This window comes from Pomacea canaliculata, linkage group LG2 (assembly GCF_003073045.1).
Source record: "Pomacea canaliculata isolate SZHN2017 linkage group LG2, ASM307304v1, whole genome shotgun sequence".
NCBI lineage: Eukaryota > Metazoa > Mollusca > Gastropoda > Architaenioglossa > Ampullariidae > Pomacea > Pomacea canaliculata.
In genome coordinates, this window is record NC_037591.1 from 1194998 (window position 1) to 1210262 (window position 15265).

The 15265-nt window shown below is 50.8% G+C and overlaps 1 protein-coding gene across 1 annotated transcript; it reads left to right on the plus strand.

The window, feature by feature from the left end:
* Positions 1 to 898: 898 nt before the first annotated feature.
* LOC112558008 (serine-rich adhesin for platelets-like) lies at positions 899 to 13377 on the plus strand. The gene is made up of 4 exons (XM_025228185.1): positions 899 to 1407; positions 4544 to 5167; positions 5594 to 5800; positions 6631 to 13377. The coding sequence occupies exons 1-4, from the start codon at positions 1371 to 1373 to the stop codon at positions 11670 to 11672; spliced, it is 5910 nt and encodes a 1969-aa protein (XP_025083970.1). The 5' UTR covers positions 899 to 1370; the 3' UTR covers positions 11673 to 13377.
* Positions 13378 to 15265: the final 1888 nt, after the last annotated feature.

Sequence of the window (15265 nt, forward strand, 5' to 3'; positions counted from 1 at the left end):
AAAAGATGAATTGTTGAACGTACTGACAGACAAGAAGACATAAAGGAGAATTTATTCAAGACTATACACGTCGCCATCTTTTGGTTTCGGCTCCATGATTGAAACAACAAAGTAGTAAATTGAAAGTTGACTACAGAGTCCATGGCAACAATGATCAGTGACACATTCCGGACACCACGTGTCCTGTCCTAACCCTCCCTGGTAGAGGACCTTAAGATTGCAGTCAGGGTTCAAACAGGGAGTTGTATGTGACCCACAGGCGACATTTGTAGGGTTTAAATTAATTTGCCTTCCCCACCAGAAAAGTTAGGTACCCAGTCCAGAGCTGGGTGTCACCTGGGGTGGGACGGGTACGTGAATCACACCAGTATAACACAGTCTAGTGGTCGCTTCGTTGGGCTCCCCCGGCTCCCCCGGCTCCCCCGGCTCCCCGCTTCCTGTAGTCTACAACCTGTCGTGTATAACCAGCGGAACCTTTACAGCCATGAAACAATAGTTTGTTGTGTGACCCAGTAAAAACCACAACTTTTACACCTGCATAAATAACAGTCTGTTGTATGTCACACGAAGACTACAACTTTACAAGCTGTATACACAACATTAATAATCTGCTGTACATAACTTTACACATATATATATATATTTATATATTTATATACAATAGGCTGTACATAACACCAAGAACACAACTTAGGCACTGTCCATCAGTCATACAAAGCTGGCTACCCTAGGTGAGGGCCAGTGGATCACCTGTATGCACAAGGCAGGGCAGCGGGCTGTTGGCATGAGGCATCATGGGAAGGGGGGGGGGGGCGATGAAAGGCTGAGAACGGGGCGGGGCGAGGAGTGGGCAGCAGCAGGCGGGCGAGGTGGCTGCTGACGACGGCAAACAAGACGACATCATATAAAGCTCGCCCCACAGCGGGAGGAGCGCAGGACACGAGCGACCAGTGCTGACACCTACTCCCGCTGTCCAGCTCCTGCTCACCCTACAAAGCATCCTTCGGCACGCGGCCTCCTCCCTGACAGCCCTCGTCTGCTGGAGTGGCGATCGAGAGACTGTTGGTGTTGATCGCACGGATACCCGTGAAAACTCTCTGCCCTGCTCCTGGCTCACCATCTGAAGTGTCGCCGTCTGTAGTGTCGCTGTCTCCGCCGCAACATCGTCGCCCGCCAACCACCTCCTTGGCCGTGGAGCGTCCATGGTGTAGGTGTCCCCCTCTCGTCCACATCGACTTCAGTCTACCTTCTCTGGGCGTCTCCCCAGGTGGCGCCCTTAGTTACCGCCGGGTAACCAGTGACAGATTGTCTCCCCAGCACCCCGCATGCGACAAGTCTGACCGAAATTACTTCCCCTGCCTGACCTGAAGATGGCGCAAAGCATCGTCTACTACGCGGCTGTGACTGGTGAGTCTCACCCCGATCTGGCACTATGGTGTTTTAAGTATTCTCTTGGTCGTACACTTTTATACACTGGAAGCTGCCTAGCATGGGTCGTCCGTAGACATTTAAATATTTCACATTTAGAGAAGTTTTGAAGAAGATGCGAGCAGCTCCTTGTGCTCTAGTCTTCACAACGGTTAGGACTAACTGAACTTACGAACAGCAATGGTTATCTGCGGCACACTTTCTGTGAATAGAGTTTTCTGACTGCAAATTATCACCAGGAAGCTCCATAGAAACCAGATTTAAAAGAACTAGAAGATTCATCACATGATGTGGGCCATCAGTCTGAGATAAAAAGGGTTAAATTGGTGAAGTCGCCCTGTCTGTCCAACCTGTTCGACCTGTTACCGTTGTGGCGCGTGTAAGAACACACAGAGAAGTATGTGAGTAAACGGTAGTTATCCTCTCACTCTTTCGTTTTAAAAATGCATTTACACCCGCCGAACACTGCGCGTGCTTGCCATCTGGTGTAAAATATCTATGTCATCTACATCTTGTAGCCAGTAATCACAAGCTGGACAGAACGAGCATAGAGGAAAGACAGACTGACTGACAGACAGAAAAAAACAGAACGAATATCGAGAACAGACAGAACGGCGACAGACAGACAATTTAGATGTGTTTAAACTAGATTGTTGAAAGGTAGGAAGAAAATCATCATCACCATCATTATCCTACTCATCATCATCATCATTAGCAGAAGAAAGTTTGTCAGTCTCGTCAGGTTTTACACTGAACTGAAACTAATGGACAGGTCATCGTAAGACGGGAATGTTTCAATGTTCAAAACTCCTATCATTGTATCTTACTATTGTTTTAAAGCCACTGAACATCGCTCTTGTAAACTTCCTGAGTTCTATACTTTCAAACTCAAGATGTCTGCTGCGTGTAAACCTGTTCACGCTCCACACCTGCTTTGTTACACAATGTGAGATGTCGAGGGGACTACAGCAAGCTGTGTACCACACAGACTTCACAGACCAGTCATCTTCTCTGCTCAGAAAGATGTCAGACAGTACTCACTGTAAGACTGAACACTTTTTATATCGGACATGATTCACGTCTGCCTCATCGAGTTATTTATCGAGCTAGTTATTTGCTTTTCCCCTTGACAGCTCACTACTATACGCTCGTTAGAAACTAATTTCGGTGGCAACTACTACTACTAATAATAATAATAAACAAGGTGTGATTCCTGTAGCCCATAGTCACGGTCACCAAGATGCTGTCATCACTGGGAGGCTGCACAAGAAAAGAGGAGAATCAGCGGAGGACAAAGACACCGCCAGGCGCAGCCTCGTTTGCGATCCGAGCGAGTAGGAGAGCTTCTTGATGGCTTCTTTCTGTTGGTGACATGTTGGTTTGTCTGCCAGAGGTCAGCAATCGCTCCACCAACCCACAATGGCAAAGGTTGTCTACAGCGGTAGTTGAGGTACTCAGACTGCTAGTGGACTATGAGAGACGGTAGAGACACGCGGTGGGTGGGTAAGATACCCACAGACTACAGACACATGTCACGTGACAGGTCACAAGCTGGAGGGATGTCACCCTCTGTGGACACGTTCTGAACTCACATACTAGAACTAGCTCTCCTTTTCTGAAGCTCTCTTTCTTTCTCCTTTTTCTCTACAATTTTCATCTCCTTCCTTGCTCTCCACCTACCCTCTTATTTTGCTGTAGGTGCAGAGCGACAGAGCGCAGGAATGATGGGTAAAAGCTACCCACATATTACATACAGTTATACATATATTGTAAATGTACTGTAGATAGGGTTGGGAAGGGCTATGTCTACATGTATATTTTTCTAAATGTAAACACCGAATACAACAATTGTCTAACAAGATGAGAGCAAGACGCCGATGACGACATTAGGACAAGATACGAAATAAAGTAAAGCTTTTAATTAAGACAGGAAACTGTGACAGGAAATAAAAGACAGGAGGGAATTACTAAATGTGAGCTTGGGCAGTGCCTCTGTCGTCGTCGTCGTCGTCATCATCTTGCTGGTCTGTGACCTCGCCTGTCGTCATCGTCGTCATCTTGCTGGTCTGTGACCTCGCGTGTCACTGCTGTAGCTGGTGTTGATACCAAGTTGTGACCGCAGTCATTATTATTATTATCACCCTCCGCTGCAGCTACTCCCACGTGACCTGCCCTGTGTTGACCTTTGAGATTGTCGCAGCTCGCCGCACGCAGCACGACCACGTGTTGACCTCCCTGTTGGCCGGACAACACTGTTGACTGTTGGCTGTTGACGGACAAACCCTCAGGTCCCCCCTAAGCTCGGCACTGACCGGCCGCTCGTCGTGTTTGTCAAAACAAAATGTTGTCTCTCTCAGGCCTCAAACCCCCCCCCTGCTCCTCCTCCACCTTCCTGTCGGCATCAGGCGCTTGGCGCGACCTGAAAGACAGGAAATCCTCTAGTACTGGCTGGGATTACAAGGCTAAACACAACCTGTGTGAGTTTGACTCACTAGCCTGTGTGAGTTTGACTCACTAGCCTGTGTGAGTTTGACTCACTAGCCTGTGTGAGTATGACTCACTAGCCTGTGTGAGTTTGACTCACTGGAGATCGTGGCTAGTGTCAATAGTGGAAGTAGTGTGGTGCACACCAACAGTCATGCTCCCCACACACCACGTGACACTAGTCTTCACCAGCAATACTCAGCCCACGTGCTGTCGACTAAACCATAATTTCACACAGGTAAGATAAGTGCAGCACTTGACACATCGTGACAAAAGTCACAAACATGTCAGGTATACAACACACTAGATAAACATGAACTTTAAAAACATGTCAACAAACTGCACTACAGCAGTAAACCAAACATTCATTCTTGTGTTCATTTTAACGAATAGGAGCGATACTACACATTAAAATAACTGACACGCACATCCCGTACTCTACCCGGGGTATACTCTACTTATCTTGTGTGAACCAGTGAGAGGTTTTTTTAGAAGTAAGCCGACTGGAGAAAGATGCTGGTCCCGGCAGCTCCATTCTTGATTGCCCGTAGAAGTAGGGAAGGAGTTGTCGGTCGCTGCGGATTCATTCCTCTGATTGGCCGTTACAGTAGGTCACGTGCTCTGCTTACAGTGATGGTACAGGCAGCCATGGCCTCCTTCAAGTGTCCGGTGCTGCAGAACCAGGCCCTGATCCCAGACCCCAGCGACTGCCGCAAGTACTACCACTGTCTGCCGGGTGGCCGCGTCTTCCCCATGCAGTGCCCCAACGGACTCGTCTTCGACACCCGCCAGAAGGTGTGCATCTGGGACTCCACGGCCAAGTCGTGTGCACCCGACACGGAGCTGCCTTCGCTACCACAGCACCAGTCGTCACACACCACCAAGACACCTGCCACAAAGGGAGGGCACTCACGACCCAAAGCGTCCAAGATGACAGCCCCTGACCCTCCCAAGAACATCATCAGCACAGCCCGGCGCAACAAAGACGTGCAGGAGACGCAAGAAAGGAGGAAACCAGTCTTGACTACACCTGCCACCACACATTCGTCAACGCCAACAAGCACCACAGCATCTACAACATCAACAACGACAGCAACAACGACAACTGAAACCTTTTCGACAGAAGCTAAATCAACAACGAGTTCCAAGGGGGCGGAGCTGGAGAAGCAGTTCTCGGATGCTGTCGATGTTATCAACAGTCTTCTGTCCAGGGTGGGACCCGAGACCGCGTCACAGGCACAGCACCCGGCGTCAGGTGAGTGGAGCTCAGCGCTCAAAGCAGAGAGAGAATTGGTGAGTTCTGAACATGAAGCTGCAGCAACAGCCACAGAGTTATCTTTCCCTGTCTGGCTGTCCGTGTGACTGCTTGTCTCATGTGTAGGTGTTCGTCCTCATTCTCCCCTCTTTATCTCTCTATCTCTCTATGTCTCCCCTTTTTCTCATTCTTCTCTCATCTTCGTGTTTTGTGTTCTCTCCACTTGTCTAGAAACTCTGTGGAGTCATTCGTCCCGACTCTCAAAAGCACGAGAAGTAACGATAGGCGATTAAAGGTAGTTTATGGCATTCATTAACATTCATGAACTCTTTCATCAACACATTCAACACGTTCATGAACACTTTCATTAACACGTTCATTAACACGTTCATCAACACATTCATCAACACATTCATTGTCTAACAGGTACACCACTGCCCCTCACAACAACCACCGCCAGCTCGACCCTCCAGGGAGACAACTCTGCCGCTGACACGAGTGTGTCCCAAGCTGACAAAAGCGATAAACCCCAGGAAGGCGATAATCCCTCATCCTCAAGTCCCCTGCTGAAGGAGGAAGACAAGGGAGCTCACTCAGTGCACAGGAGATCTCCGGACAACAAAGGCTTTGGCAGTGAGTAACACCCGGCCTGTGTCCACCCCGCTGTTGATGTTTAGGTTTGCAGCAGCCCACCACCGCACACACGGCGCATGCAACAACAAACTTCTGATGCTACACCCTCTACACCAACACTTCTTCCGCCGTTAATCCTCCTGTCTCAACAAACCTTGGCTTGACCCAGTCATCGAGACCTGCAAGGGTCATCCTGTCGAGTTTGACTGGGTCTGTTGCCGGTCTGTTTCCCTCCCCGGGTCATTGATATTAGGGCACAGTACCTTGCTCCCCCACCCCACCCACCCTGAGATCGTTGACTTTACTCTACAGTAGACTGTTCTCGCCTCCAGTGGTTCATTGGCATTACTACTGAGGAGTGCCGGGATAGCTGGATTCATTCAGAGAGTTTACCTGCATATTTAGTCAAAACCTTGAGGCCACAAATATCTAAGGATAAGTCACATTAACATACGATCACAGCTTCTCCCATTGGCTCGAGCTTTAACACGTGACCTCAGCGTCTTTGGTGGTTCCGTGCATTGGTTGGATGGGGGTTGCAGACGTGCTGCGAGAAAGGAAATGGATTATTCACTCAGATTGTCACGAACAGCACCAAAAGCTAACTTTAGTAGTTAATGCTAACTTAAGCCGCTAAAGCTAAATTTAGTATCCAATGCTAAGTCAGCAAAGTCGTTTAAATTGCTGTTCAGCTTTAAGACAGCTTCGTGTATTGTATCAGGAGCTACAGGTGAGTTCACAGTAGGTAGCTACGCAATTTTCATTGGCTGTATTACAAGTTGTAAGATGCTGGGTGAGAGGAGGGTTGACTAACACTCAGCAATTTGCAGATTACCTTTCGGAGGACGTGCGCTGTCCCTCTGGTTTCGCCTACATGCCCGACCCGTCCAACTGCGGCACCTTCTACCACTGCTACAACTGGCAGCCTATGAAGAAGATGTGCCCACCCGGCCTCTTCTTCGACCACCAAACCTACGTCTGCAACTGGCCCCACAACGTCAACTGTATCGAGGGCTACCGCGCCAAGACTCTGTACAGCTTCAACAACTTCCGGCGAGACCACGCCGAGGTTCGGGAGACAACTGCGCGTATTCCTAAGGACTTGAAGGAAAAAACGTTGAAGCCATCAACTGCTAGAACCACCGTCCCCACAACAACAACGACAACCACAACAACCACGACCACCACGACGGAACTACCCACCAGCAGAACTACTTCCGCAGAAATCACAACACAACCTTTGACCTCTCGCAGCGAATCAGCCAACACGGAGTCAACGCGTGTACTGTTTGAAGGGCTGGACTCTGTTTCCACGACAACCTACGAGGTTCCTCACGAGATCGTCACCCAGCGACTGGAGTCTAAGATTAGTTCCACTCAAAACCTTCTGGAATCTTCCCCTCTCACGGACCAACCAAAAAGCGACAACGGGAAAGACACAAGCAGCAGTCTCTCTAGAAGCTCGCTGCAGGTGACAGATACCACGGCGTGGTCACGTGTCAGCGACCTACCCCTCGAGACTGAACACGTGCTGGCGGAACTCTACGCCAACAACGACGATCTCAAGAAGAATGTGTCCAGCAGCGATGAGGCCAGTGATGACAGCCTCGCTTCTTTGACGTCGACAGGCGCGACGACGCGGCTAGAAGAAAATAGTTCGACTGCAGCGCCTCCCGACACAAGTGTCGCAACAGCCAGCGGGGCACCCGACAGCAGCAGCGTCCAGACTTCTGCAGCAAGTATCCTGAGCAGTCTCTCTGACAGCCACACGCCTCCGGCACCACAGCACCAGAGCGCGCCCCCTGGCGACGAGGGCTCCAACACCAGCGCCCCCTTGCCAGCACAGACATCGTCCTCGTCCTTCGTTTCGCTGGCTGCCGACAATGCAACCACAACCATGCCACCCCCAAGCCCCGTGACCCGTGACCCCACTACCCCGCTGTCCGCCATGGCAGCACGAGTTCCTTTCTACGCCATGGACAGCCGCCACGCGGGATCCAGCAGGACAGCAACCTCCAACACCGCTTACCACCGAGGTAGCCGCTTGAGAGCCCGCACGCACGTGCCGCAGGCGCAGTCGATGTCTGTCAGTCCCTACATGCCAGCCGCCATGGCTGTCTCTCCATTCCGTACTCCCGCGGCGCAAGAGTTCCACAGCTACGACGACGTTCAGATCGAGAAGTTCATGATCAAGCTGCTCAACGACGCCATGCGCTCTCGTCACGTGGTGTCCAGAGACGTTAGCGACACTACGTCCGACGCCATCACGTCCTCTGGTCTGACCGGGGAACCTACCACCTGGTCCGCTGGCAACACCAGCGACGGCGACAGAAAACATCCACCAACCACTCACGATGTTAAAAACATGAAAGCTGAAGCTGACATCGAGGAAGTCAACGAAGACGATTCGTACGTCCACGAAGAAGTGGCTCCCTCCACGCTGTTTTTCCAGTTGCCTGGCAACGGCCAGGACTTCGGCACGAGCACCTTGCAGCAGGATATGCACGTGAGCGGCGTGTCTGACATGGAGCCGCAGCCTTATCGCCAGACACTCCCCCTGCAGGCCGACGACCAGGGAGCATTCTCCAAGAAGACGGCCAGCTTCCCCTTCGCGGCCAGGGACGCCGACAGCAAGGAGTTCGACAACCTGGTGGAGCACGACGCTCTGAGAGAGAACGCCAAGGCCAAATATTTGTATGACGAGCAAACGATGAAAGCCGAGAGTCAAGCGATGACAGGGCTAGACGATAAGGTGGAGGAGTGGGACGTGAAGTCACGTGATCTAGGGCTACAGATGGGGTATGCCTACCCCAAAATCTACAGCAACTTAGGGGATGAGGTCGACCTGTCCGGGGATGGCGAGACGCCGGAAATGACGAATCACATCCCCAAGATACAAGCTTTTTCGGGAATCTTAGCTTTAGAGGAACAGACGAACTCCAGCTCCAACGACCCGAGCCAGAACGAGACTGGCGATGGAATCCCAGCTTCCACCACAACGCAGGATGTTTCTGTTCAAGAGGATGGCGCGGCTAGCCCGAGCACTCCGGCAGTCGACACCACTCAGCACACCACCCTGGTGACCCACAATCAACAGGACATTAATCTCACTGATTACCATCAGTCCACAAGTTCACCGAGTGTCGGCGATTTGTCGAAGATTGTTCCAACGGACACAAACCAGACGAACAGGGTCGCTTCCAAGGTGTCAGCTGACATGTCGAGCTCGCCCCTTCCTCCACAGTCCACCCCAGCTGACAGCAATGTCACAGAGAGTTCTGGACAGTCGTCATCTACACAGGCACTGACAGGCGACAGCACATCGACAGCAAAAGTAGAAGAGGCGCAGGCAGTAGATAACAGCACGTCTACCACATCCGTTGTCAACAACACCGACGACACTGCTGCTGATGGTACCACCGCCAATGAGCTTTTGTCGCCCTCGTCAGACAACACTTCTCTGACACAACCCGCATCATCACTACGACACTCTGACAACAGCTCTCTGTCAGTGTCACCACTACGACAAACTGACAACAGCTCTCTGTCAGTGTCATCACTACAGCACACTGACAACAGCTCTCTGTCAGTGTCACCACTACAACACACTGACAACAGCTCTCTGCCAGTGTCACCACCAGAAAACCCTGGTAACCCTTCTGTGATTGAGACATCAGGGGAAAACCATGGAAACGCTTCTCTGACACATTCAGCATCGTCACAAGAAGGTTCTAGCAACATCTCCCTGACACCTTCAGATAAAGCAAACGTCACATCATCACCGGCGTTATCTACATCGCTGCTTGAAGACGACAACCAGACATCGTCACCAGAATCGACCACAGCCCGATCATCAGACAGCAGCGACACATCAAGAGAATCCTCTACCATGATGTCGGACACCCACAGCAGCACTTCTACATCCTCCGACAGCAGCAGCACCACCCCATCCAGTGACGCATCGTCAAAAGCTCCAGAAAGTTCTGTCCAGCCGTCCATAGTCGTCACACCTGCCTCACCAGACCATCCGAGCAACACAACCCTCTCAGACTCCACACAAAAGGCGGAAGTGTTCAAGGCAAAGAATCTTGACAGCGTTGCAGACAACACCACCGAGGGCGCTGAGGCAGAGGAAGTGCAGGTGGCAGTTGGTGACGTCAGCAAAGGTCAGCAGGAAGGGGAAGACGCAGACGACACAGTCGCCCCTCCGACCAACGCTTCATCAGACATTCATGGCGCCACAGCCTTGCTGCATACGTCAGGTGTCGAGCCACAGCAAAATGAGACAACGATGTTGCTTAGCAACAATGAGACAGCCATGTTGCCCAGCAACAATGAATCCATCGTTGCGCAGCCCGCAGCAGCAGACGACGCTGCACCCGACACAGACAAGTCCACCACAGACGTATCACGCACAAACAACTCCACGATAACTGATTCCGACACCAATAGCTCCACCAGAGCAACCTTTGACACCAACAGCTCCACAACAGCTGCATCCGACACACATAGCTCTCCGACAGCAACATCCGACACCAGCAGCTCACCGACAACAGCAGGTGTCAGCTCTGAGTCGCCTGAGATCAGTGCCAACAACATCTCCAGCATCGTCAATGCGTCAGTGTACTCTGCGGCGGAACTGGAGGACAGAGTCATCTCTGAGGACATCAAGGACGCGGACAGCAGCACTAGCGTGTGGAGGCTTGCCGAGGGCACGGGGGCGCCACAGGAGGAGCAGACAGTGCTGCTGACGGCAACTAAACTTGAAAGAGAGACAAACGACTCGACTTCGCACAACGCTACTGACCAGGGGGCAGTGCAGGACTCTGTCAGCTCCAGCACCCGAGTTGTCTCCCTGGACCCCAGCTTGAGTCCCATCATCGACGAATTTTCGGCTGTGGACAGACAACTTGGAGACAACGACACTCAGACTGTATCGTCTGTGGACGCAACCGTCGTGCAGAAAGTTTTGATAGACAGCGCCCCATACAGTGGCCTGATCAACGTCAGCATGGCTGAGCAAGAAAACATTGACGACAACACAACAGCAGTCAACACAAGCCCAGCGTCAGACATTACTGAGGACAGCATCATTGAAAACAACACAGAAGTGAACGCCTCCCAGGCTGTGGAGCTGGTGCCAGTCGCTTACCTTAGTGACGAGACCCTCATAAAAAGCTCAGGGAATGAACTGCTGGAGACCAAAAGTGAGGACACCAATATCTTCCACACTAAAGATTCGTCGTCTCTCTTGTCTGAGGCCGAAGTAGTTGGCGAGGTGCAGCAAGTGCATGAGTCTCAAAACCACTCTGGCCTAACGGCGGCCGACAACAACGACCACGAAACAGCGAGCGGCACCAAGGGGGACGAGGCATCAGTGTCACTGGAAGAAACTTTGGGGCAGGAACAGACGACTGTAGCGGAGAGCAAGACGAACATGTCATCAGAAGGCGCTGACCTCACTACAACCACCACCTTGTCCTCATCGCCAGAGTCATTCTCAGATGACTCAGGGAGCATTGCCACGGAGAAGGTGATTCCAGGGGAGGGAAATGAGCGGCCCCACACCAGCGATAACGTCATCAGCCACCAACACAACATTTCAGCCTCAGCTGTCGTCGTCGACGAGAAATCCGACGGCATTGTCGAAGAAACACGAGAATACGAAGATGCACGTGCTCATGACGCCGACAAGATGGTGGCTGCTGACGTCGAAAGGGCTGACTCAGCTGATGACGCGGAAGCAGTGGGCGTCAAGCGGTCCTTCGTGTCGCTGACGGACCTCATCACGTGGTACCTCAAGCACTGGCGGAACTACACGCGCTGGCGTCAGGAGCACACAACTCTTCCTTCATCCACACCCGAGCCGTGAGCCACGCCAAAGGACTCGTTATCATCGCAGTCATCTGCGATGACGCTGGCGACGTGGCGGCTGAGTGCAGCCAGTGACGACCCCAGTGCTGACACTTGGTGAGTGCTGGCTGCCGCGACATCCGACATCGTCCTGTCCACTTCTTTTGCCGCTGCTGCAGTCGCCACTGTTGTGATCACGTGACTATTTCGTTGACAGCTCGCCCCTACTCGCTTGCATGCACATCCCGTCTGTCTCGGTCGCTGTGACCGGCTGTGTGACGGCGGGAGTGGTGAAGGGGGAAATTGAAAATGCAGTTTACTTTGTGCTTTTGGACAATTTGCCAACGTGCCTGTGAGTCTGTACACAAATATTTTGTAATGTTTGCCTCCACTTTCCCTCTGTTGTTGTTGTTGTTGTTCCGCCATTTAAAATGCTTAAGTGAGCGATGTCCTTACATCCTCCCCCATCCCCAGTCACCCATCCCCGTGGTTCCCACGTTGGACAGTAGGCTGGGAAGGTAGCAGGGGGAGGGTGTAAGAACAGCGCAGTAATACTCAGCCGTCACGCCTATTGTTAGCACCCATGGGTCTGCCGTCATCTCTCGTCCGAATGTTGCTGAGGGGTTGTACAGTGGGGGGCGACCGGCAGAGGACGTTGGTAGTTTGACTTCTGACTTCCACTCCTGTCACCGGTACCAACACCGTGTGCATGTTGAGATGCTACTGGCGACTGACCACCGACTACGTGACGTACTACGTGGGCGACGACGACGTTTAGTCTAGATTGAGTAGTGGGGACATCATGGTGAATGGTGGGAGGTCTCTAGCAGTAGTTTTCACATCGTCATTGATGTCATCGCCGTTTACCATGGTGAGCTGACGACGACTGGGTTATTTCTAAGAGCGTCAGATGTAGACGTTCACACCTGTCCTGTCATCTTGACTGGTCTCCTGTCGATATCCCGTTGGTGAGAGGGAGGAAGATGTCCAAGACTAGACAGCCCAAAGGCCATTTACCCTCGACCTGTCGGTACTGCATGTTGAGACACACACGCGCTCGTGTAGGAGGAACATTGTGTATCCTCCATGCCAGGTAACGTGATAATTGGAAAAAAAAAAAAAAAACAGTAAATAAAAAGGAAAGAATAGGGAAGAAAAAGCTAGTTACCCTTCTTTTCTTTTGAACCTAAGAGTTTTTTTGTCGGACAACTCTTCTTGCCCTATCCCTTATTAAGCTTTATTTTTGCGTCGGGGAATATTCCCTGTTCTTGTTTCCCTGACCCTGTCCCTCTTTCCCGCGATAAACAAATCTCAGAGTAATCAAAGGGGAGACTATTTGTCTGTCGTGTGCTGCGATGTTTGTGGAGTGCGCTGCTCTCTGGTTGTCTTCCCCTGCTTCTGTTGGCACAAGACGGAGGACAAGCTTCCTGCACGTGCGGAAGGAAAGGGGAAGTGTGGGGAGGGGCACAGCATGTCCACACCTGCAGGCAACGGGAGGCACGTGCAGGTCGTCGTAGTCACGTGCAAGTAGCGGGTGGACGTGGGGGAGGGGTACAGGTAGAGGAGAAGGTAGTACACAGAGGTCAGCACCACTGACCCCGAGTCTCGCTGGTTGTTGATGTCTGCGCTGGGTGTGTGGAGGGACTTGTACAAATGTTTTTATAAGCCTTTTATTTTGTACTGCATTTCCTAAGGCTGTAAGTAAAGAGGCCTTTAATACATGACTCGTGTGGCTTTGGATAGTGAGTGTGTGAGTGTGTGTGAGTGCGTGTGTGTGTGTGTGTGAGTGTGTGTGTGTGTGTGAGTGTGTGTGACTTTGTGTGAGTGTATGTGCGTGAGTGTGTGTGAGTGCCAGTGTGTGAGTGTAAGAGTGTGCGTGTGTTTCTTGTAAAATAACTGCAAATACACACAATTTTAAGACAAACTAAATAAGTGTATTATACAAGTCGACTCTTGACACTGCAGCTCATGACAGATGACAGATGACAGATGACAGCAACTTGTGTTGCAACTCATTAGCTGATTTCATGAACACAAGAAACTGCACGTGTGACTGTGTATCAAAACTGTTTGCATTCTCTCTCTATCTCTCTCTCTCTCACACACACTCAGATGGCCTGACATCAAAGATAGTTTGCTTCACATCACACGCTCAGTCATCTGTCAAAGTCTCCATACTGTCTCTCACAGACACACGGGAAGAGGCGAGGACAGCTGCGCTTCGCAAATTTACTAGACCAACATGAGTTGTTTGTTTATGTTTACAGTAGCTACCGGTGACATAAACAAACTTGCACATTTCAGCCTCCAAAACCCATCCGTTAGTTAAATATCCGCTAACGAAGTCCGCGGTTTGTACCTGCGGTCAACAGTGTACTACGTCACGTTAACGGTGCATTACGTCACGATAGTGCACCATTCACAAAGTTGCCAGCAGTCAACACCAATCAGACAATGAGCGACAACTCGGACTATTCGGACTATTCGGACGCTGACAGCCTCGAACACATCGCAGGTACATGGCGACAACACTGACAGTGGGTGGAGCTAAACACTGACAGTGGGTGGAGCTAAACACTGACAGTGGGTGGAGCTAAACACTGACAGTGGGTGGAGCGATGGGGCTAAACACTGACAGTGGGTGGAGCTTAACACTGACAGTGGGTGGAGCTAAACACTGACAGAAGACTGAGTCGTGGAGAAGAAGGTAAGTTGCGGAAAGGGTAAGAAGATGGAGAAAGAAGAAGGAAGGAGAAATAAAGAGGGAGAGCTGGGACTGAGACGACTGTACTTGTGCACACTTGCCAGTTCATGTTGTACACGGTCTCTCAATGTTGTACATGTTGTACGTGTTATACATAGTCTACTCGTGTTGTACACACCCTGCTTACCTTCAGGGCTTCTGATTATGCAAAAAATTGCGTACAGTACGCAATAAAAGTTCGGAGGACCCCTTCAATTTTTGTCAATGGGGTCCCCTTCAAATTTGGGTGAAGAACAGGGACCCCTTAAAAATCTGAAGGGGTCCCTGGGACCTCAAATAATTTAGCCTTAGCAGAAGCCCTGACCTTGCAGTCTTTTAATTATTCACGGTCTGATAGTGTGTGTGGGCGCGTGTACCCTTAACCTTCACTGTATGAGATAAACTGTTATGTATGAGACATGCCGTGTTATGTATGAGTAACACTATGTTATGTATGAGGCACTGTATGTTATGTATGAAACACTCTGTGTGATGTACAAGTCTCACTATGTTGAGGTCGCACACCTTCACCTCTCCCCTTCCCTCCACTTGCAGTCCGTCACAAGCACGAGCCCAGGTGAAAATTTCCTGATAATGAGATTGACAGACGTCACGCGCGGCTGACCACGCCCTGCCTGTCATCACGTGCGTGTGAAATGTATAAACACTCAGCTGATGTTGATGGCCTCTCGTTAAATCGTCATCAACGGGCGGTAGAAGTCAGTGGTGTCGGTCATATGAGAAGATGGCTGTGTGGTTGTTGTGTGTTATTTATTAAAACCCATGTAATCATTAAACTAAATTAAAGACACGCTAATCAATCAATGTGCTGCCCATGGTTACATAAGCGACTGTGAATGTTTGTTGAA

Excerpts from the sequence above, each read along its gene's own strand:
- LOC112558008 (XM_025228185.1), top strand. The coding sequence starts at position 1,371 with ATGGCGCAAAGCATCGTCTACTACGCGGCTGTGACTG. Across the intron at positions 5,168-5,593 it reads GGCACAGCACCCGGCGTCAG|GTACACCACTGCCCCTCACA; the intron begins GTGAGTGGAGCT and ends ATTGTCTAACAG. Across the intron at positions 5,801-6,630 it reads GGACAACAAAGGCTTTGGCA|ATTACCTTTCGGAGGACGTG; the intron begins GTGAGTAACACC and ends AGCAATTTGCAG.